General features: G+C 39.6%; 1 protein-coding gene across 26 annotated transcripts in view; it reads left to right on the forward strand.

The window, feature by feature from the left end:
* Ssbp2 (single-stranded DNA binding protein 2) overlaps positions 1-24,593 on the forward strand; it is a 245,871-nt gene that overhangs the window by 35,904 nt on the left and 185,374 nt on the right. The window contains exon 1 of one of the 26 annotated variants that reach the window (XR_003950463.1): positions 22,771-24,560. The exons of 20 other annotated variants lie outside the window; for them this stretch is intronic. Coding sequence is in view for 4 of the 6 variants with exons in the window: in XM_011244553.3 (XP_011242855.1) it covers positions 24,537-24,560 (24 nt within the window). In the remaining 2 variants the exon portion in view is untranslated. Of the gene's footprint in view, positions 1-22,770; positions 24,561-24,593 lie in introns of those variants that run through there. 5 more of the 26 variants (XR_003950465.1, XM_011244553.3, XM_006517328.4 and 2 more) reach the window with 5 other exon arrangements.

Here is a 24,593-nt window from a genome sequence, read left to right on the forward strand (position 1 = left end):
TTGTCTGGTTTTTTTTTTTTTTTTTTTTTTTTTTTGCATAGCTTGATCTTGGTCTTTCTTATTCGTTCTATCATCCTAATGGCCCATTTGACTTTCCATTACTGATGAGTTATCTTTGAAAAATCAGTATAAAAGGAATAACTTATTTCTGTTTTGGTTTTAGTACATGGTTTCTTGTCTCTAGAGACGAAGCCTGCTGTCTTCTGCTGGGATGGGACAGAGGTGCTGCCTTGCTAGAATAAGTACGAGGCAGGGAAAGGAGCTGAGAATCTAACAGTTTTTAATATAATATAATTTAATTTATTTGTTAAACCTTATGCTCATATACTTCTCTCCTGCTTCCGAAGTTACCTGGTGCTGTTGCTTTCATGGCTTGTAAATTCTGTCACAAATCTAACCTCACTTCCCTTCATAATTTCTTAGAATTCAGATTTTTTTTGTCCCTGAAAAGCTATTTATGACCTTTTATTATTGTGAAGTTTCATCTTGTGAACTCAGTCTTATGAATATAACCAGGGGGAAAATCTACTATTGTCATCTTGGAGCATAGTGCTCCTGTAATTGTAATAATAACTTACCTTCTTTAGCCAGAAAGCTGTTACCTCTATTTTTTGAAAATATGACAAATATGACCTTTCCCAATCTTGACTTGTCAGCCATAAAGCCATATTGCTAATTGACAGTGCTTGTTTGGTCTCGGGACTATCCTACCTACTCGCACACTCTGCCTTAGCTAAAATGTCTTACTACTTATTTTGACCTTCACTTTTGATATTGAGATTAGTATTTAAGATAATAGATAATCATCTGAAAAACATCTGGAGATCCAGGAAGCAAGAGAGGGAGGCTGGAGATCACAGCACCAGTCTGCAGGAATCCACAGGTATCACACAAATGGCTTAGTTAGTAACTCCAGACACTAGAGTTACACATATTAGTACTTGTGACTGTCAGGCCAGATTGTAAGAGGGGACTTCTTATTCTCCTTACAGAAGAGGAAACCAGGCTATAGAAATACCAAGAAGCTCCAGTGCAGCCAACGCGGCTCAGCAGGAAGCAAGGTGTGAAGAGCAAACACAACAGTCCTGCTGCAGAGCTCACACCCCTGAGCCTTTTGCACCGTGTGCCCTGTGCCATGGGGAGGCTTTGGTTGGTAGTTAGGAAAGGTTTAAATTTGCTCCTGTGATGTAGTCTGATCAGCCTTACTGTCTGTTGTCATTTATTTCCTTAGACATTACATATCATATAATCTGCAAACTCAAAATGGAATTTTGATTTTCTTGATGTATACTAAGGAGTTGTTGCCTCAGACTTTTCTGACACACCTTAAAAGATTTGCCTTCTTGTCTGCTTATCAAGGGTATATTTCTGTGGTCTTCTGCAGCTGAGCTGCCATTGATTTAAGGTTTCTAAACCTACTTTCTCCGGATACTGTGAGTTTATGGTAGCACTCTGTCAAAATGGGAGCTCTAGAAAATGTTTCTCTCTCAGATACAGTCAAATAGTAATTATCTTGAAAGAGAATTATTCATATTTTGGTATATTTGGAAGAGGTATTTAATTCCGAACTTATTAAATAATTAGCCGTTTAGTCTTTGAAAACATAACATCCCTTTTGATACAATTTTGAAGAAGAAAGTCTTAAAGATAGATATCTGTTTAGTTCACATCCTGCATTATGATATAAATAAATAACCAGCTGTATAGAACGTACCTCAATTCACTCTGTATCCTTTAATTACTTTATTTATTTACTTTAGTTTATGCCTGAAAAGGATCAGATTTGTTACTTTATTGTTATTAAATTTGAACAGATTAAAAATAGTTATACTCAGCATACATGTATAGTGATATATCTTGAATATATACATTTGCTTGACTTGGTCAATAAAAAAGTATTGAGCCATTCAAGTGATTATATAGTTATTTTAATAAATCTAGAAATCAGATTTTAAACATTTTGTGTATTTGTTTTTAAACTTTTTTATTTCTTTGAATGTGAGTGCAGTTTTCTTGTGTGCTGCAGTGGCTCACTCTTGGACGGGTGCTGCTGAGGACGCTCTGAGCTGGAATTCACCTTCTGGGCTTCAGTGTCCTGTTTTTAAGTCTATGCTCTCCAATCAAGACTGAAGTGTTTTATAATTCATGTCTTCTAGTTGTAGCCATTGTCAGCGTTTCATATAACATTAGCTTCTGAAAGGTGACGTACAAGTGTTGACATAATAGTTCTTTGGAAGAGTGTGACTGGAAAAATGTAACTGTTAAGGTCTTTATGATGTCATTTAAAACACAAATCTTGGGAGGAATAATGGAGGTGTTAGTCCTGGTCATGAAGTTCCCTGGTTGGCTTCATCTGGAAGCTAAAATGGCCCTAAATTCACAGGCATGTTCCAGTTCGTGTTGGGTGTTAGAAAGCTGCTCCTTTGTGGAGAAGGCCGCTCCCCCGGGCTGCCTGTACTTGTTTTCATTCTTTATCCTATTGTAATTGCTGGTAGTTACTGTTCTAGCACACAGCCTTTCCATTCATGGCCATTGGACCAATGGGGTTGTATCAACAGTATTCTCAGTTCAAAACTTTTTAATAGAGCCCACCCACTTGAGCTTTTTCTCTTTTAATTTAATGAAAAGTGACTTTCCTGAATTTGAAGACACTGTAAGAACCTTCTCTACTTGGAATTAGAATTGTCAGTACAAAATTAAAAACATAAACCCAAAGTATTGGTAAGAATCTATGCCTGCCTATTTTCCTTCTGCTGATGAATTTTTAATTTTTTAAATTAAAATATTGAATTGAAGGGACTACATCCCAGACAAAGTGACTCCTAAATTGCTTGTGAAAGAGTAATTCTCTAAGTGTTACACATCTGGCTTTGATTGAGGCCTTTATAAATTTCCTTTCAATGGGTTTTAAAAAATGACTTAAATGTTTTTGAAGAAACTGTCTAATTCCAAAGTAGATATGCTTTAAAATTGAAAATATGGGCAATTAAGTTTTTAGGGAACGTGGATTATTTAGAAGTCTCAATCCCCGCCCCCTCCCCTGCATTCATGAGTGCCCTGCTCGCTGAGGTCACATTAACCATGGCTGTGGGGCTCTCTAGGCTTCTTTTGTTTCTTTTTGGTAACACTTTTGTCTTTCTGTTTTCTCCTAGGTATGAAGTAGGCTAAGGGTTGTTTGTATACTGTGAATTGATTAGGTTATGATTCATAAATTACTGAGAATTTTATTTCTTGATTGATAAACTGAAGAGAACTATATATCTAAATGGCAATTGCTTACCTACATTGTAGAAGACAAAGTAGAGAGAGAAGAGATAAAATAGGGAACAGAAATGTGAGAATTGGAGAGATTTGCCTCTCCCAAGCCTGTTATATATTACTTCCTGTTTTAATCTATTTGTTTTTACTTTTTCTCATTAAAATTTTAAGTGCAGAAAATGGGCATTACTTATTCTGTCTTTGAAACTCCCAGATTCCAACAATGTGAACGCAGTTATAAGAGATTAGCTGCTTTGTGTTTTAGCCTTTGCAAGTATAGCTCTCAAGATTTTTATAAAATAAGTAAACAAAGATGATATAGCCCTGGAATCATGCCACAAGTTCATACTTTTGCACTACGGACATCGAGTCTTTAATTTGGAATCAGTGGGTCAGTCCCCACCCTACCTGGTTCATGTACACACCTGTATGTATGTATGTACACATACTATATAATGCAATCAATGTGTTTTTCTAGTATAGTTGTTTTTAAATTGACTTTTGGCTTCTTCCCTCTCTCATCATATAATGAAGAGTAAAATACCAACCCACCATTCCAAATTTAGATACGATGCCATGTCTGCATTACTGATACTCAGGTCCTAAGGACTTAGAAACTCTTTAGTCATCAAACAGCTTTCTCTGAGATATATTGTCTCATACAAACATCACAAGAGAACATATATTTGGGAAAAAACTTTCAGAAAGGATTGAAGCATTACTTTTTTTTTTTGTTTGTTTTTTGTTTTTTTGTTTTTTCGAGACAGGGTTTCTCTGTATAGCCCCAGCTGTCCTGGAACCACTTTGTAGACCAGGCTGGCCTCGAAAAGCACTACTTTCTTGATTTTGCTTTGTGATAAGAAAAAAAAAAAAACCTATAAAGCTTTATCTGTAATTCTCTTTCTCAATACAAGCTTAAAACAAACAAACAAACAAACAAACAAAACAGGAACTACCACCACCACCAAACTAAAAATCTAGTTGGGACTGGAAAGATGTACTTAAGAGCATTTGTTGTCTTGCAAAGGACCCAAGTGTGGCTCCCAGCAGCCACATGGTAACTCGTAGTCATCCATAACTCCAGATCCAGGGCATCCAGTATTCTCTGCTGATTTCTCTGGGAATGAGACACACACAGTGCTCAGGTAACATTGCAGTCAAAGCACTCAAACTCATAATGAAAAATAAAGAAAAAGAACTTGTTTTGAGAGATGCCTCAGTAGTGGGTGAAGAGCACATGTTGTTCTTTCAGAGGACCTAGGTTCGATTCCCAGGGCCCACATAGCTGCTTCATGTCTCATGCTTTCCCAGAGCCTCTCATACTTTTAACCTTTACAATGAGGTAAAGAAAAGACACCCCAGGAGGAAATTTGTTCCAAAGCTGGGAAGATTAAACCTCAAATCATGACTTTTGAGATTTTAGTTAGGAGCCATTTGATACGTAACTCACAGCCCCTTTTCCACTTGTTGTAATTGAATTACTGTATTAGTTTTAGAATGGCTGTAACAAAGTCCCACAAAAGAGCTAGTTTAAATAATGGATGTCTTAAGGTTTTTTTTTTTTTTTTATTGCTGTGAAGAGACACCATGACCAAAGCAACTCTTACGAAGAAAACATTTAAATGGTGTTGGCTTACAGTTTCAGAGGTTCAGTCCATTATCGTCATGGTGGGAAGCATGGCAGCATCTAGTCAGACAGTGCTGGAGAAGGAGCTGAGGGTTCTACATCTTGATCTGCAGGTAGCAGAAGGAGATTATGTTCTACACTGGGTGGCTTGAGCATAGAAGACCCCAAAGCCTGCCTTCTCCAGTGACACATCTTCTCCAACAAGGCCTCACCTACTCCCAACAAAGCCATACCCACTTCAGCAAGGCTATACCTACTCTAACAAGGATACACATCCTAATAGTGCCACTCCTCATGGGCCAAGCATATAAACACATGCATGATCTATGGGGCCATACCTATTCAAACCACCACAGTGGCATACTATGTTGTCTCAAAGTCCTGAAAGCTACAAGTATAAAAACTGTAGTCTGGCTGGCTTCTTGAGGGTTCTAAGGGAAGTTTCCCCAGGCCTCTCGCTGTGCCTGCTGCATGACTGCCTGCTCCTCACGACTGTCATTGTCTTCCCTTTTCAGATGTTCCTGTCCATTGTTTTTCACCTTTTAAAACGATACCAGTCCCACTCACTTTGTGCTGTACTGTGTTTTCTGTCAATGTGACAAATCTAGAGTCATCTGAGAGAAGGGAACCTCCACTGAGAAAATGCTTCCATAAGATTGTTCTGTAGGCAATCCTGCACAGCATTTTCTTAATTAGTGATTGATGGGGAATAGCCCAGCCCATTGTGGGCGCTGCCATCCCTAGGCTAGTGGTCCTGTGTTCTCTATAAGAACGCAGGCTGAGGAAATCATGCGAAGCAAGCTAGTAAACAGCACTTCTCCATGGCCCTTGCATCATCTCCTGCCTTCAGATTCCTACCTTGCTTTGAGTTCCTGTCCTAACTGATTTTGATGGTGAACTCTGAGTGAAATAAACTCTTTCCTCCTCAAGTTGCTTTGGTCATGGTGTTTCATCACAGCAACAGGAGCCCTAGCTAAGACAGGTGCCATTGGTATTTTAATATGCTCCAGTTTTAAATAATATCCTTTCTTACTCATCTTATTCCAAACAAATTCTCTTTCTAAGTTGCTGGATCCCGGGACTCTAACATATCATCTGTCTTTTATATTGGGAGAACACAGAGTAACCAGTGACATATCATCTTCAAGTAAAGGAAGAATCACTGAAGATGGGGGTTTTCTTTCCAAGAACTTAATAGAAACTCTTCTCTTGAGTCTTGCTACTCTCTTACCCCCCAGGGCAAATTAATTTCATTATAGTGGAAGAATTTTCTTCCTTTCCTTATTCTTCTGTCCCTTTCTTTCCTTCCCTTCCCCTTTTTCTTGCTTCCTTTTTTCCCCTTTCCTTTCCTTTCCTTTCCTTTCCTTTCCTTTCCTTTCCTTTCCTTTCCTTTCCTTTCCTTTCCTTTCCTTTTTTTTTTTTAAACAGAACGTATGTTCTATGCATTAGGGTCAAAGAATTACCTAATGATTACTTGTGGAAATATTGAGATTTATGACTTTGTGTTCCTGAAATATTTTTAAGTTAGAACATATAAAATTAATTGTGAACTTAGCACTTTTTCTCAAAATTAGTCTGTGTGTCACCTCATACTCTAACAGTTCTCCTAAGCATTAAAAATGTTCCCTTCATCAGAGGATGGCAGAGTCTCTGAAGGAACGCCTGTTTCATAGACCACAGAGCAGATGTTTTGTTAAGTTTAAACAAGTAGTGAGACCCGGAGCGGGAGGGAGGGTGCAAGGATAAAACTTAGTACTGCTCCCCTGCTGCCAGAAAGGAAGAGGCAGTTTCCGTGGTAAAGCCAGCTCTGGTCCAGTAGCAGTCAGCCTCGTTCTGTACACAATGCCAGGGCAGGACAGTGACTGACCTTGAAGACAATTTTAATTCTGGGAGCGTGCAGAAGTCTTAGCTCCGTATATGTTTGGCTTCAATTACTTATTTAAGCTCAAAATTGAATGCATGATTTTTGGCTTAATTTCCCTTTAACCCAAGATACCGTAAGATTGCACTCATATACCAGGAGTCTTGTTTTCATCCAGGCCCCAGCTAATCGACTGACGTCAAGCAAATAATCTTACTTTCCAGGCTTTGTTAACGCAGTAGAGTGTGGGTGACAGTTAAGCAATAGAACGTAAGCATCCTGTGGAGTAATACCCTTTTCTAGATAGTTAAGGATCAAAATTGAGAGTAAAGTTCTTCATTCTTGGAGATGCTTAGAAAGTTGGAGATCTGCTATATGTGAATGCACATGTAGCTGCATTCTATGAGTGTTATGGAAATAATTATCTATAGCTGCAGTTTTCAACCTGTGGGGTGTGACTCCTTTGGGGGTCTCATATCCAATATCCTGCATATCAGATATTACATTATGATTTATGTCAGCAAAATTACAGTTATAAAGTAGCAACAAAAGATTTTATTGAAAGGACCCAGATGTAGCTATCTCTTGTGAGACTATGCCGGGGCCTAGCAAACACAGAAGTGGATGCTCACAGTCAGCTAATGGATGGATCACAGGGCTCCCAATGGAGGAGCTAGATAAAGAACCCAAGGAGCTAAAGGGATCTGCAACCCTATAGGTGGAACAACATTATGAACTAACCAGTACCCCAGAGCTCTTGACTCTAGCTGCATATGTAACAAAAGATGGCCTAGTCGGCCATCACTGGAAAGAGAGGCCCATAAACTTTGTATGCCCCAGTACAGGGGAACGCCAGGGCCAAAAAGGGGGAGTGGGTGGGTAGGGGAGTGGGGGTGGGTGGGTATGGGGGACTTTTGGTATAGCATTGGAAATGTAAATGAGCTAAATACCTAATAAAAAATGGAAAAAAAAAAAAGAAAAGAAAAGTAGTGGAATATAGTAAAATCATTGTAGTCTTCCAAATAAAACAAGCATGGAAGAAAAAATTGGAGTTGTATGTAAGAGAAAATAAAGACTCACCTGTAAATCTTTGAAGAAATACAAAAAAAAAAAAAAAGTAGCAACAAAATGATTTTATGGTTTGGAGCCACTGTAACCTGAAAAACTGTAGTAAAGGGTCACAGAATTAAGAAGATTGAGGAAATAACTTGGAAAATTATTCAGTTTAGGGTTGAAAGAATACTGGGAAGCTTGCTAGTTGTGCATGGGTGAGGGAAAGGTTTAGCAGAAATCCCAGTTGTTCAGTATTGTTTGTTTGTAAGGTTTTTCTTAAATTGTAACATGCATTCATCAAGAATGTCAGCTTTTGACCTGTTCACATAAAAATATCTTATTACTTTTAAGTTTTGCCTGACACCTATGTTTATAGTCAAGCAATCAAAGATTTCTTTTTGAGTTTGCAATAGAAAAGTCAGGAATAAACAAGCGCAGCTTTAAAATAGACTTATACAAATGTGTGTAGGGCAAAGGTTTAAAGTAATTGTTTTGCGTAATTAACTGATGTCTAATTAGGTTTGGTTTTTAAACTCCAAAGTATGTATTTATTAATTAGGTCTTTCAACTTGGAAAGATCAGTTATTTTATGTCAGTTATTTTAGAAACTTTGTTTAGAATAAAATATCTTCATCTATCTACACACACACACACACACACACACACACACACACACACACACCACATCTCTATATAAATATAAAGCCACTGCTTTCAATAGTAAAGTACTTTTATAAAGTACATAGTGTCCCTTTTCCTTGTGAATTACAATTTCTTAGGGTTCAGTTATGCTTTTTGCTTTTTAATCATTTTATGATGTTTTTAAAGATTATTAACTCATTAGATGACTTTTAAAAGATCACATATCTTACTAGATTAATATAAATTGATGGATTATAAAAGTGTTGAATATATTTACCAAATTTTCCCAAGGAAACCAACACAAGACTCTCTCTCTCTCTCTCTCTCTCTCTATATATATATATATATACACACATGCCTTGTTTATTCTCTCTCTTTCTCTCCTCCTGTTCCTCCCTCTCTCTCTCTCTGTCTCACACACACACACACACACACACACACACAACCACTAATGTAATGGCTGGCTGGTAGAATTGGTGGGTAAATAAGCAACTAACTCACATTTTTAATTTTTGTGTATGTATACATATAGGTGATATGTATATATTTAATCTATTTTGAATAATTTAAAAAAGTTTTCTAAGATATGTGCTACAAAATACACAGTCACACACACACACACACACATACACACACACCTCTATAGCCAAATACATTTGGAAATGTGGCATGTTTATATAAAAAAAATCCTTAATGTATTAGCTCATTAAAATTTTTGAGAAAAGAAACAAATTTAGATGTAGTCTAGCATTTTCAAATGTATATAAGAAATGTATAATTCTCTCTGTCTCTGTATATACACTACACCTGCTTTTAGATGTATAAAAACATGACTATATATAGTGGTTTTTCATTTGATCAAGTGGTAGAGCTGATTGCTACAGCAAGAAGCAGACGTGTTTGACGCTGCTTTCGTAATCGATTATAGAGGAGCAGTAAATACAGATTGAACGAAATGCCACGTTGGCTGTTTGAATGCGTGGATACTACGAGTCCCAGTGCTGCAGTGGACAGCTGTATTCTGTTTCCCTGGGTCTCTGGGTAGCTCTTGCCTGGCCTGTGCACTGCCTTACTGTTTCTGCCCAATTTCTCCAGCCTCTGCGTCTTCGTTTTCATGCCCAAAGAACTTCAGCAGCTGAAAAGCTTAGTTTAGAAACTCAGCACTTACTCACTTTAGACTTTAAACTGTTCAGTTCTGTTTGGTGGATTTATTATATGAGGAAGTGTCATGAGGAAACAAGTTATTCGGCATCAAATTTTGCGTCTTGAATTACAAAGGAACCATTTAAAATCAAATAGAAAGAACTTGGGTTTTGTTTGGCTTTTCTCTTTTAAGAGAAATTATAAGGAAGACAAATCGAGTGATGCCTACTAATAGAAAAACAATCTCAATGACTTCAAGTTTAACCACCAACTGCAAGAGAATGAAATTGAATTTAAACATTTGAATTTAAACAGTTAGTTTTAGCTTTTCTCTCTGGAAAGGGATGATTGTATTTCCCCTTGAGCCTTCCCTGACACAGTGGTAGCCGGTCTTCTAGAGTGACCATGCAATTGCTACATTTCTGTCTGTTTGATGGCCATTAAAATTATTGCTCAGGGTGCTTGAGAGTTTTCTTGGTTGCTGGTGTTAAACCCATGTTCTACCATGGTTCCGTATATGTATATGTATATGTATATGTACATTTTTTTTTTTTTTTTTTTGTCTAGCTTCATAAACTGGGTTGGGTAGGTTTTTGGTGGATGGGGAAGCCGTAGTTTGCCTGAAACTGGAACCCTGGACCCGGACATCCCAGGCCTTATCAGGCCTTCCATGTAGGGCTGAGTTTCCTTTTTTTTTTTTTTCCCATTATACATGGAATGCACTACCTGTGCCTTGTGAAGAATGATGGAAGGGACGGTCAGCCTGGCTAGGGATTAGTCAGGCCCGTTGTATTTGCCACCATTCTCTCACTGTCACTCTCTGGTCTCCATTAGAGTCTGAAGCTTTCATAGTTCCAGAGATTATAGTTGCAACTCTTCAGTTCTGATTGAACTATTTTCATAATGTGGTTTGCTCATCTATTTATTAATATGTCCAGAATATTTACCATAATATAATTATTCACTTAACCATAGTGTACCAGATTTTATGATCTATAATTCTCCCAACTCCAAAGGGTAGCTCTAGTTTAATTTCACAGATAAGAGATAGTTTTCATGCAATGCAAATCTGTACATATATGGATAATTTGTTCTTTTTATGGAATCATCTGTAATTCATCTTTTTAAAATAAATTTAAAGACTTTTGAGTAGTTCAGTCCTTTTTGTTTGTTTGTTTGTTTGTTTGTTTTTTTTCAAGACGGGGTTTCTCTGTATAACCCTGGCTGTCCTGGAACTCATTCTATAGACCAGGCTGGCCTTGAACTCAGAAATCCTCCTGCCCCTACCTCCCAAGTGCTGGGATTAAAGGCGTGTGCCACCACTGCCCTGCTCAGTCTTTTAAATAGCATTTTAAATAATGCTTTTATTAATTCTTTGAGAATTTCATACAATAAATTCGATTATATTCACCCCTCCCCCCAACTTTTCTAGGTCTTTCCCACTGCCCATCCTATTCATTCATTCTCTCTCCTGCTTCTCTCTCCTTCTACCCTCTTCCTCCCTCTCTCCTTCCTTCCCCCTCCCTCCCTCCCTCCCTCCGTCCTCCCTCCCTCCCTCTCTGTGCTCTCTGAACACTATGGAGTCCAACTGTGTTTGCTGCCTTCCAGGTCTGCCCTGAATTGAGGCTTTCCCTAAGGCCTTGGTGTTATTATCTGTTCCCACCCTCTTTCCTCTTCCTTCCCCCCCCCCCCGCCATATCTCACTCCATTTACTCTTTCTTGCCCTCCCCACCCCCTTATAATATCCTATTTCCCGCTTCTGGAAGGGTTTCCTCCTTCCCATTGGCCCTTTACTAGTTAACTAGCCTGTGAAACACATCTGCTATAACAGAAAATAGGGGTTTGGTCTCCTTATTGATCTAGGTTCCTCACTCAGGAAGCCCGTTCCCAGTCTGGACCGCTTACCTGCAGATATCCTTTATTTCTCTAACTGCAAGAGTAGTGGTGCTCTTAACTGCTGGCTATCCTTCCAGCCCTTCCAGCCCCAGTCACATTTCCTTATCTATCTAAATATCTATCTATCTATCTATCTATCTATCTATCTATCTATCTATCTATCTATCTATCTTCTATCCTCCCTATCTCCCCTCCCTATCTATCTCCCTTATCTGTCTGTCTGTCCATTCGTCATCTGTCTGTCCATTCGTCCATCTGTCCGTCCGTACATCCATCCATCCGTCCACTATCTACTATCTGTAGATAATAGTGATAGAGAGTGATGGAAGACAGCCCTGTTCATCACTCATCTTTTAAGTCTTCCTGGTCCTGTTTCACTCATCTATGTGTTCTGTTTGTTGAATTAATAATTTTAGCCTCTTGTTGTGTGTGTGTGTGTTTTGTCTAAGAAGTAACCCAGTCAGTGGGGAAGGATCTTACTCAGGCTTAAGAACTAACCTCTTTTATGTGCCTCTTGCTGTCTTTCAGTCCTGTGAGCTGTCACAGGTAAAGATTGCTGAGCTTATAGATGGTGTGGTGCTGGAGTAAATCTCTCTCCAGGGTAAAAGTAGTAGGTTGCATCAGCTGATCTAGGGGTTCCTGGCAAATTTTTAGAGTTTTAGCAAAATTTTATTTTACTTATTTATTTTTTATGAGAGGATTGAAGAATGGCTACTCAAAGACACTTGATTTTTGCAGTAATGATCACTTGATCTTCCATTATACTCAGCAGTTGTTTATTTGGACGTTAGCATTGGTTTTTCTGTTTTGATCTCAGTTCTTCTCAAGGTAATACTTTATACAGTCATGGTAAGGTCTTTGTACTTGAGGCCAGGCGCTATATTAGTTTAGCTGGCTAAACCAATGGACATTGGTGTCCATAGCTGAAATGTTGGGTAAAATTAATATCAATTGCGGTTTTCTACCCGGCCCTTGATCATTCAGTACCCAGATAAAAGACACAAAACCTTTACATTATAATATCCCTTAACAGCGTTAGATATCCGCCCTCTAAGCTATTGGTATCTACTTCCCTATCAAATCCCACGTTATAACTTGCTATGTTCCTCCTAGGCACTTTTACTTCAATTGGCCAGCCCTCATGGCCATGTTTTCATCCCCGATCCCATGGTGTCTTCCTCTCTATTCACTCTCCTCCTCTTCCTGTTCTGTTCCTCCTCTTCTTCCTCCTCCTGCTTCCTCCTCTTCCTCCTCTTCTTCCTTTTCCTCCTCCTCCTTCTCCTTCTCCACCTGGCAACTCAAAACCTGCCTATCTTTAATCCCTCCAGTAATTGGCTGTAGCCATTTTTATTTAAGCAGTAGTTTTAATTTAAGGAACAAGGTTTGCACAACAAAAAAGCTGGTAAACAAGATAATTCACTTGTAGGCCTAGACCCTCTGTGTAGAATTTAGCATTAACATACATAGCAACAGAGCAAACCTCAACACCAAACTTAGTGTGGGCTGTTCCTGTGCCCAGTGGTAGTCTTTTCTCTGGCATGCAGTACTTCTTTGTTTCACTTTCAAACTTTCCTGGCAGAGTAAGGTTATAAAGGTTGTTGGACTCTGTTTTGAAGAATTAGCCCCCTTTTCTCACAAAAATAAAATCCAGCTGTGGATCTTAGCAGCTGCATGCACCGTTTGAGTGGATGCCTCTTGCTCTCTTTGCTGGCTTGTTTTGGTCAATCTGGCACAAACTAGAATTGCCATGGAAGAAGGAACCTCACCTGAGGAATTGTCTCCCTCTGCTTGGTTTGCTGCTATCTCTGGGGGGCATTTTCTTGATTAATGATTGATAAGGAAGGGCCCAGCCCTGGGAGGTGGTCATGGGTGTGGAAGACAGGAAGCTGAGCAGGTGTGGAGAGCACCTTTAGCAGCACTCTTCTATGGTTCCACCCTCTGCTCCCGATGAGTGCCTGCCCTGATGCCTTCAGTGGAGGCCTGCAATCTATCCTCCAGTTGGCTGGCGACTGTTTTATCAGAGCAACAGAAAGAACTGAAGTTCCTGTTCACTGTTGCCATAGTGCTCTTCCTGTTGATGAAAGCATTGTTAAACAGGGCAGTTTTGGCCTTCTTGTACTTTTTATAGATGGGTTGGACCATTGTTTTTAAAACTGGTGTAAATCAAGAAATTTAGAAATAGGTGAAATGCCCACATTTAGAACTATTCATTGGGTGCTTATTGAATATTGCAGACTGCATTTGTTGCTTTGTGCAATATGGAAGATGAAGCTTACCTTGCCACAATCTTACCTTTTTAACTATAATGTGATTTCTGTTGGTGTGTTATTAATACATTAAGATTATTTTCTTCATTCATTCATACTCTACTAGTGATTACCTGATTAATTTTAATGACTACTTATATTTTCTAGTATCTTTAGTATTTGAGAAAAAAGTATATTAAAAATGAAATGCTACAAAAATTAGTTTGAATAATAAAACAATGTAAAGACTAATTTTGTAAAAACTGTTTTTGAAATTTTTATTGATAATTAATTTTGAAAAAAAATTTATTTATTTGTTTTACGTACACGGTAGCTGTCTTCAGACACACCAGAAGAGAGCACCAGATCCCATTACAGATGGTTGTGAGCCACCATGTGGTTGCTGAGATTTGAACTCAGGACCTCTAGAAGAGCAGCTAGTTCACTTAACCGCTGAGTCATCTCTCTAGCCCACAAATTAAAATTTTATACAATATATCCTAATCATAGGTTCCCTTCCTCCAATTCTCCCCAAATCTTCCCCACCTTCCCATCCATCCATATCCATACCCTTTCTTTCTTTCTCTTTAGAAAACCAACATGTAAACAAAGCAAACAAAACTAGGAAAAAAAAACAAAGAAAAAAACACAAGAAACACATAAGTGCACATGCATGCACACATGCATACACACACACAACCTCTGAAGTCATAAGATTGGAAACTGTACAAGCAAAAGACCATTAAGACAAAAAACCAAACCAAATCAAACCAAACCAAAGTGATATGAGGCAAAAATCTATAAAACACCTATGAGTGTTTTTTGTGTTGAGCATCTACTGCTGAGCGTGAGTGTGGTTACACAGTGAGATCTGGGACGCTGTCTGACTCGAACCTGTGCTGAGGCAATGCATGCTTCCACATATTGTGGGAGTTCATATGTGTGTTAATCCTGTTATCAGGAAGACACAATTTTCTTGGGGTGATCCATCACCTCTGGTACAATCTTTCTGTCCCCTCTTCTGGAAATCTCCCTGATTCATGAGGGAGGAGGCTTGATAAAGATATCTTTTAGTACTGCTGTTTCAAAGTCTCTCTCTGGATATTTGTCCAGTTGAGGGTCTCTGTGTTAGTTACCATCTACTGCAGGAGGACGCTTCTCTGATGAGGGCTGAGTGAGGCACCGATCTATGGGTATAGCAAAATGTAGTTAGAAGTCATTTTATTGCTATGTTCCTGTAGCAGAACAATAGTATTTTGTTTTCCTCTGGACCCATGACCTATCTAGTCTCAGGTTCTTGATCACCAGCACAGTGTTAGGCATGGGCTCTGTTTTATGGAATGGGCCTTACATCCAAGCACACAGTGGTTGATCACTCCCCTAACAACTGCACCATTATTGCACTAGCATGTCATGCAGGCAGGTCACCACTGCAGATCTCAGGGTGTATAGCAGGGTCTGTGGTTTCTTTCCCCCCTGCTGTTGGACGGACTATTTTCTAGTACCATGAACCTTATTCAGGAGGTGTAAAGGCCCTAAATAGGCATCAGCTCAACTCTGCTGTGGTCAATGAGGCATGCTAATGTTGTCTTCAGCAATAAGGCCTTACTTACTGTTGTTTGTGAAAAGCAATCAGCAGCATTGGCAACAACCTGAAATGTTTGAGATTTTCCATGGAGGCCCTTTTTGATCAATAACTTGTTTAGATGGAACCCATTCCTGGCACTAGTTTTAATTTGGTAGTGAAAAGATGATCTAGTTTGAGCATTGTCTTCCCTGTTCTTGGTGACTCCATTTAGATTTCTTTCACACACACACACACACACACACACACACACACACACACAATGTATATTTAAAATATATAACATATATAGTATATATAGTATATATATGAAGCTTCTACAGTGTTGCTATTTTATATGATAAAATCTTAGAGAAATAGTTTTACTTAAGGGCTAATCATTGGGGTTACATTTTGCACCATTGGCATTTACTCAGTATGTTGGTGTGTGTGTGTGTGTGTGTGTGTGTGCGTGTGAGAGAGAGAGAGAGAGAGAGAGAGAGCATGCACATGTGTACATGAGTGCACATATATGCATGTGCCTATATGTGTAGAAGCCAGAAGACAAACTTGGGTGCCATTCCTAAAGCACCATTTTCCCCCTCCCCTCCCCTCCCCTCCCCTCCCCTCCCCTCACTGTTGACACAGGGACTCTCCTTGCCTGGATCTTGTCATGCTGTCATGTCTATTAGCATGGCCACTGAGCTCCAGGGACCATGTAGATTCCTGTGTATGATCAACTTTGAAACGTTTAAACTTGTGTTTAGATTCATCTGTTTTGCATGCGCTTCTCTTTGCTCACCCACTGTTTGTCAAAGGTTGTCTTTGCCTTATTTTGTTGCCTTTGTTCCTAGCCAGAGATCATAATCAGAGACAGGGCTTCCTCACGTTCTTTCTCATTGAAAACCTTCATCAGGATTTTATACTTTTTCCATATAAGTCCTGGACATATTTTGTTGGAGTGTTATCTGAAGTATTTCAGCTTTTGAATGCTAATGTAAATGGCTTTCACTTTTAATTTAAAATTTTTCTTGTTTATTGCTAGTCCACAGGAAATCATTTGCTCTTTGATAACTAACTTTGTACTCTCCCAATACTAATAAGCACTGTGTTTACTTACTAGATGCATCAGGTTTTCCTTTGGTCTATTTGGTATGACTTTATAGGTAACCATGTTATCTGATGACAAAGACACTTTGATTAGTTTCTGGTCTACTTTAAATTCATATTCTTGGTGTAGTGCACTAGCGAGGAGGTCTAATACAGGTTTCTTAGCATTGAGAATGACGTTAAAGGATAGAGAGGCTGTTCAGTGAGTAAGGGCACTTTTGTGCAATGTGAGTGTCTTAGTTACTTTTCTACTGCTATAAAAAGACTCTGTTACAAAGACAATTTAGAAAAGAAAGCATTAATTTGGGGCCTCACAGTTCAGAAGGGTGGAATCCATGAGCATCATGGCCGGGGGCATGAGGTCAGGCAGGCAAGCACTAGAGCAGTAGCGAAGCGTTTACATCTAATCCACAGGCAGAAGGTAGAAAGAAAGGATGAGGGTAGGGGGTGGGCTAACTGGGAATGGTTTGGGCTTTTGAATCCCGAAAAAAGCCCGTATTTAGTGACACCCCTTCCCCAAGGAGACCACACCTCCTAGTCCTTTACAAACATTTCTACTTAACTGTGGACCAAGGATTCAAATGCACACATGGGGGCATTCTTGTTCAGGTGGACTGAGTTTGACATCTGACCCCAGTACTCACTACATGAAAAACAAACCTGCCCGTGTGGTCCTATGTGTTGGCAGTTCTCATGCTGGAAGATGGGGACAGAAACATCCTGGAACTTGCTGACCAGTCACCCTCACCTATTCGGCATATCAGACAGAAAGTGACCCTGTCTCAAAAAAACAAAAAACAAAACGAAAAAAAAAAAAAGCAAGTGGATACTGTATCCTGAGGAACAGCACCCATAACCATGCATAAACACACCACAGTTCACAGTCCCTCCTGCTGTTTTATATGCACACAACACGGTTGACTAATAAAGGTTCTAAAAGCAAATGCCATTGATGTCTAACTATATTGAAGTTAGACTAGGAAATGGCTTTTCTCATGATGGGCATACCCCTGTGATTCCTATGATTTTATTTGTAGCTTTAAAAAATAATAGTTTCAGATATGATTCCATGTATCCATATCTTCTAAGTTCAGAGAGGAAATTGGCTTATGTCTGTATTAAGGTTGGATGTTTCTTTGGACACCTGTTCATTTCCTTCTGTGGTATTAAAGTTTTAAACTCTGTCTACAAGTTTCAATTTTTAATTAGCTTTTAATTTCAAATAGTGTTTTAACTACACCCACCCCTCTCCCAACTCCTCCTAGACCCACCCATTTGTCCGTACCCACCAAACTTTGTGTCCAATTTATTTTTTTAAACCCAATTTGAGAGGCTCATGAGTTAAATTTCTTTCAGCACAGGGATTACAAACACACATGACCATGCCTGTTATTTGGTTTTTCACATAGTGCGTGCACGTGTGTGTGTGTGTATGTGTATGAAACTCAGGCTGTCAGTCTTTCATGGCAAGTGGTTTGCCAACTGCACCCTGAATCCTTGACAATTTGGCCTGAGAGTGGTGAGCTTAGCAGGGATTACACTACTAAAGAGGACCGTGTTTCTTTCTCAGCAGTTACCAGATGCCAATAGCTCCTCGACAGGGTGGGATTTAGCCCCAGGGTGGATTTAGCCTGGTTATGGCTTGCACAGATCTCCTGCACAGTATGTCCCAACTTTTGTGAGGTCATACATGCAGTGCCCTGTTCTGTCAGAAGATACTATTTCCTTGCAGTCATGTGTCACTTGGCCCAAACCCCTTTCTGCCCTCTCTGACGTCATCTCTTAAACTTGGCGGCGGGGGGGGGGGGGGGGGGGGGGAGAAGGGTATGCTATAGATGTCCATCTGGAGCCGAGCATTCTGCAAGTGTGCTCCTTGACGAGTTGTGGGGCTCTGTTAGTCACCAGCCACTGCAAATAGCTTCTTTCCTGAGGGCTGAGAGATGCACTGAGCTATCTGTATAGTGTTAAGTTCTTAGGAGCATCTGGTTAATGCTGTGTCCACTTAGTAGATGCCATCTAAGTTCTGGGACTTGTCTAGCCAAGCACTTCCATCTGTATACTGGGAAGTGGAGGACTGACATTTCTAGGATTTGCTGTGAGAAAACCCTTCTGAAAATCCTTTACAGAGAACAGAAGGTGATTTTAAGCCCTAGCCTTGCTTAGCAGTGTATACTACTATACATCCTTAAGTAATGGTGATGTTGACACATGTATATAACTAAAGACTTCGCCAAATGCATTGTGGGTAGATGGGCGGTGGGACTTGTCTTTAGCAGTGTGCACTTACACATCCTCTTCACTGAGTAATATTCTGCTGGCTGGTGTGCTACAGTCCCCCCTTCCAGTCACCTACTGAATGTCACGCTTAGGTAGTTACAGTAAAGCAGCTGTGAACAAGAACTTTTGGTGTGGACACAAAAGTTTATTTGGAAAATACCAAGAGGCACAAGTGCCAGGTTGTTTGTTAAGAAATTGTTTTTAGTTCCTTTAATTATTTCCTTTAACAGTCACAATATGTAATTACAATCACAGTATAATTACATCATTTTATGACGTGGCCAAGCTGTCTTCCAAAGTTGCTGTACAGTTTTCTGTTTCCTCTAACAGTGAAGGAAGTTCCTGTCGCTCTCCAACCTCGCCAGCACTTGGTATTGTCAGCGCATTACAGTCCATTGTATTCTGTATGCTTCCATTGGTTATTATATACACATTAACATCACAGTTCAATGCTGTCCATAGACTTTGACATGCATATTATTTTTCTCTTTTGCTGCTCGTTAAGCTGTCATAAAAATCTTTAATAAAATCTAGAGGTGGAGTTATACTATCCTAATGTACAAAGGTATTTAAAAAGTTTCATTATTATTATTATTATTTTCCTTCATGGTGCTGAGAATTGAACCCAAGGTTTGTGCATGGGAGGCAAACATTTTGACACTGACCTACATTCCCCAGCTTCAAAGTATTAGCATTACTGAGATAATTTTTGATTTTGAAGTAATTTGGAAAGATAATTGTTATTTTCCTATCTTTGAATTTGCTTTATAATTGGTGATAATGTTACCTTGAATAAATACAATATAAAATTTAATGAGAACTTCAGTAAAGACAATGATTTCAAATGTGAGCCAATAATTTAAAAAAAATTTAGTGTAATATAATGTAGTGAAATTTTGTTCTACAATATAGTTGAAGAAAAGACATTTAAATAATGCTTAAATTGATTAAAAGTAGTCAACATGGGTATTCTGAAATATTGGATCAGTGTTTGTATACACTAGGGCATAAACCTACCATGGTTAACTTCAAAAGTGAATGGGGCCTTATAAATTTATATAGTCTGTTCCTTTTAAAAAATATTTCATGTTAAGAAAATCAGGCTGGGTTAAATCGTTTTTTGTTTTTGTTTTTTGTTTTTTTTTTTGAGACAGGGTTTCTCTGTATAGCCCAGGCTGGCCTGGAACTCACTCTGTAGACCAGGCTGGCCTGGAACTCAGAAATCCTCCTGCCTCTGCCTCCTGAGTGCTGGGATTAAAGGCATGCGCCACCATGCCCAGTTTAAATCGTCTTTTATGCTACTTAAGAGTACTTGGTTAGTCATTATACTTTAGCTGTTAAAAATTGTTTTCATGAAGTCATTCTTTTGTAAAACTGACCCATGAGAACTCAGGAGAAAAACACTACCTCCATCTTTTTGGTAAAGTCCTGTTAAATGTCTGTCTGTAGCTGGTGCCATGGTGTCTTTAGTTGTTGCTTGGATGTAGTGTGTTGGTGGTGTCAGCACAGCTGCCAGGGGCCTCCTGGGTAGCAGGTTAGCAGTACTTGTTCAATCTCAACGCACACTGTGGTCTACAACAGTCTAGCAACAAGTAGGATTTGTTTTCTCAGTCTGGAGAGGGTGGTTAATTACCAGCTAGTGGTGTCCTTTTTGGTGAGAAAACCATGTAGGTATCATTGGCTCTAAATGTATAGCTACAAGTTCTTAATAAAGTAGTTATTCTAGGACGTTTTGCCTTTGCTTGAATTCTTTAATGACTTCCTTCTCTTCCTGTTGACCTCATTTCAAAGTTGAAGTTAACTTTAGAATGTCACAGGATAGCAATACTCAATATTTCACACAGTATGATATAGATTTTTTTTTACCTGATATTGTCAGATACTATTTTATTAATACTTTGTTGTTGTTTTTTTCCCTGTAGCAGCAACAGTGTATACAGTTTCAGTAATTTGGCCAAGTCTTTTACTCACAAGTCATTTGATCCTTTATATTTCGAAGTTTAGGGTCACTATTTGACAGGAAGAAGAAAGCAGTTGTCTTACTTTTTAAAAAAGATTTATTTATTTCTTATTATATGTATGTACACCGTAGCTGTCTTCAGACGCTCCAGAAGAGGGCATCAGATCTAATTATGGGTGGTTGTGAGCCACCATGTGGTTGCTGGGGTTTGAACTCAGGACCTTTGGAAGAGCAGTCAGTGCACTTAACCGCTGAGCCATCTGACCAGCCCCTTGCCTTACTTTCTATTGCTGTGATGAACACCATGACCGCAGGAACACACAGATGACGGGGTGCATTTGGGATCATGGCTCTGGGTCAGAGTTGACGATGAGGAAGTGGAGGCAGCACATGCAGCAGTGGCAGCTGGAGAAGCAGCTTGAGCTCCAACCTCATTGCACAGACAGGGAGCAGAGGGGGACAAGGAGGGAGGGTGGGTAGGTGGGAGGGAGGGAGGGAGGGACAGAGACAGACAGAGAGACAGACAGAGAGTGCGAGAGCTCACATACTAGGATCCGCAGGTGCAGGCAGCTTTGAACTCCAGTAACAGACTTCTTCCAGCATGGTTGCACCTCCTAACACTAACCAAACAGCACTACCAACTGGGACTGATCTTAAGCACACAAGCCAACATGGATGGGGCATATCTCATGAGTCTTAGCATCTAGATCAGTGGTTCTCAACCTTCTTACGCTGTGACAGTTTCTTAAGTTGTATTTTTTGACTTAAAGCTATAAAGTTATTTTGTTGCTCCTTCACAGCTAATTTTGCTACTGTTATTAATCATAATGTAAATATCTGACATGCTGGATATCTGATATTCGATCTTAATAAAAGGATCTTTCAACCCCAGAAGGGGTTGTGACTACAGGTTGAGAACCACTGCTCTAGAGGACGAGCTATAGGCAATTGGTTGCTAAGTGTGGGAGAATCAGTAGTGTTGGACAGGGATGAGCCCTTGATAGGTTAACCAATTAGGAAGATCAGTTGCTAAAAGTATTTGAACAACACTAAATGATCTCAGCAGCTTGTGTTTACAAATTTGATATGCATGCATATATATGTGTTACACACACACACACACACACACACACACACACACACACACATGCGTCCATTGTGGTAGTTTGGCCTTATTGGAGGATGTATGCTACCTTTGAAGTGTCAAGCCTATGCCAGGGTTATTCTCTCTTCCCCTGACCCCCACCTGTGGATCAGGATGTAGCTCACAGCAACTGCTCTAGCACTATGTGTGCCAACATGCTCCCTGCCATAATGGACTGAACCTGAAACAGTTAGCAAGCTCACAGTTAAATGCTGTCTTGGGTAAAAGTTGCTTTGGTCATGGTGTCTGTCCTCAGCAACAGAACAGTGACTAAGACATATATGTACATGTACCAATTACAATTAAAGATTAAGAAACTATGAATTTGAAAAGGAGTGGGAGGGACACAGGGACTGGAGGGAGGGAGAGAATGGTGTAAATATGTGAAATTCTCAAAAAAAAAAATTCTGTCTACATCCACTTATGGGGGAGACAGGAGGGTCCAAGGAGCTTGCTGTTTACGTGGTCTAGGCAAGTCAGTGACTTCAGACTCATCAGGTTCTGTCTCAAAAGAGGTGAAAAGACAGACAGTGTCCACATTTGTCCTACACAGGCATACAGATATACACACCTGCACATGTATGTGGACACACACACGTGCCATACACATATACAATCATAGTAAATAAAAATTAAGACAATGAAAGCAAATTGATATTGTAAGAAGATAAATGTTCTTTATTTTTGCAGAGAATTAAATCTTCAGCAGACATTTGATATTGCATGGCATAAAGTGTCTTTAACATCTGTCAGTGGTGACTGGTACTTTGATTTTATGACTGTTAATGCTGAGAATGTGACGTCACATGTATGGTACAAACACACAGTAGAAATACAGTTAGGGCCATTCCAGGAGTTGTTGGAAATTGTTTAATAATGCTAAGCCAAATTTTATTTAACAATTTTTAAATGAAATTAAAGGAAGAAACTGAAATACCAGTTCTTAAAACCAAACATTCCAACACATGAAATCCAAAGATTAACCAACTTGATACGTGATGAGAAGTGATGCTTAGGAAATGGAAAAAGCCTTTGTTTTATAATTCAAATATGTTTCTAAGAAGGTAGAAGACTTTGTATGCACATAAGAACACTTTGATTCACAACAGGAAAGTCTGGCTGGAATCAGGTCTGAGTTGTTCAAGGAAGTGTTTGTTGGCACAGACTGCTGTGTGATGTGTGGAGATGCTCAGAACCAAGCCTGCAGTGAGGCCGCGGGGGACAGCGAGGCCAGCACTGGAACTACTGGGTTTGGGGCTGAAATACCTGAAACAAAGTCAGCTATAGGAGAGTCCTAAGGTCTCATGAGCAGTAATGTGTCATCATCAGTGCTCTGGATGTGATCTGCACGCCGTTCTCTTAGTGTAGCATGTGTAGCAAGCAGATCGTGACAGTGCTTGTATTTTGGGATTGCCCAGTAAGTAGGAGCCTGAGGATTGTCTTCACTTTAACCCAGAGTGAGTGCTGTTTTCAAGGGTAGCCTCTAGTGTCTTTAGGGCATAGAGCTTACCCAGAGATTGGATAGGAGGTTTCAGTGTTTGTTTAAATAATAAACCATGTGCATCCATGTGCATGTGGTCCACAATACACATCTGGGGTCAGAGGAGAACAACTCGTTGATCCAGGTGGATTCTAGGGTCAGAACTCAGGTCATCAAGTGCCTTTACTGTCTGAGTACTCTTGGTGGCCTGGGATGGAAGTTGTATTTAAATTCTATGAGCAACTGTATTTCTACAGTTGTTGATTATTTCTTAATTAATTCTTATTGTTTTATCTTTGCTCCTTGCAGTTTTCCAGAGTTGTTTTTAAATGTGTCATTTTTAACTTGCCTATCTCAGGAGGCAAGTGTTTTCTGTTTCTAGGCACACCTAACCGTGTGTTGTTTGCTTCAATTCCCAGCATGAGACAGCAGCAAAGCAACTTTTTTGTGTGCATCTAACTTACCTGTCTATCTAATGAAAGACTTTCATTTGTGTTGTTTCCTGGGCCACCTGATGTGGAGAATAGGAGAAGCAGACATTTTTAGTATGACTTTTAAGAAAAGCTTGGTTTTAGCATTTATTGTGTGGTTTCACAGTTTTTGACACTCCAAGTCTGTTTTTTAGCCAACTGTTAATGGTGAGGAAGTTTAAAAGACAATGTTAGAACCTGGATTTCTAACTTTTCACACCTCCTTAACACCAGGTGGCAAGTGCTATTAAACATTTGATCAGGCTGATCTAGTTTCACTGCTAATAACTGCTACAGTCCCATGAGTAGCCGTTTGGTGGCTGCCAAATGCCTCCTGAGAAGCCTCAGCTGGCTGTAATCTGACAAACTATTGGCATTTTATCACCCAGGAGTGACATTTGGACACTGGTCTGTGTCTTTGGTCAAGCTGGGGTTATGTAGTGGCTGAGGAAGGGACGTGGCTTTCTTTACAAGTATTTGAATGACATAAGATAATTTAGTCTTTTTAAGAATAATTAAACACAAATATGTAAATTAAGTTTTGCTCTCCTAAGCCTCCTCCCCTGCTCTGTGACTCAGCTCTTTGTGTATGGATAGCCAGTCTTTGCTGCTTGGAGGCTTCGTGGGGCAGGGGGAGGACAGGGTCCCTCCTGTGGTTCTGAGGAAGATGGGAGGTGGAGCATTCCTTGGGGTGATTCAGAGCTCTTGGTAGAAGGAAGCGGGAGTGGGATGGTCACAAGTTGGTATCCTTTGGCAGTATTCTTTGAAGACTTAGTGTGTGGGGTCTGGAAGGCATCAATCAGGAATGAAAAAGCAAGTTAAAACAAAAGTAAGTCAGTAGGAAAAGTTCTATGAATCTAGA

Source organism: Mus musculus, chromosome 13 (assembly GCF_000001635.26).
Source record: "Mus musculus strain C57BL/6J chromosome 13, GRCm38.p6 C57BL/6J".
NCBI lineage: Eukaryota > Metazoa > Chordata > Mammalia > Rodentia > Muridae > Mus > Mus musculus.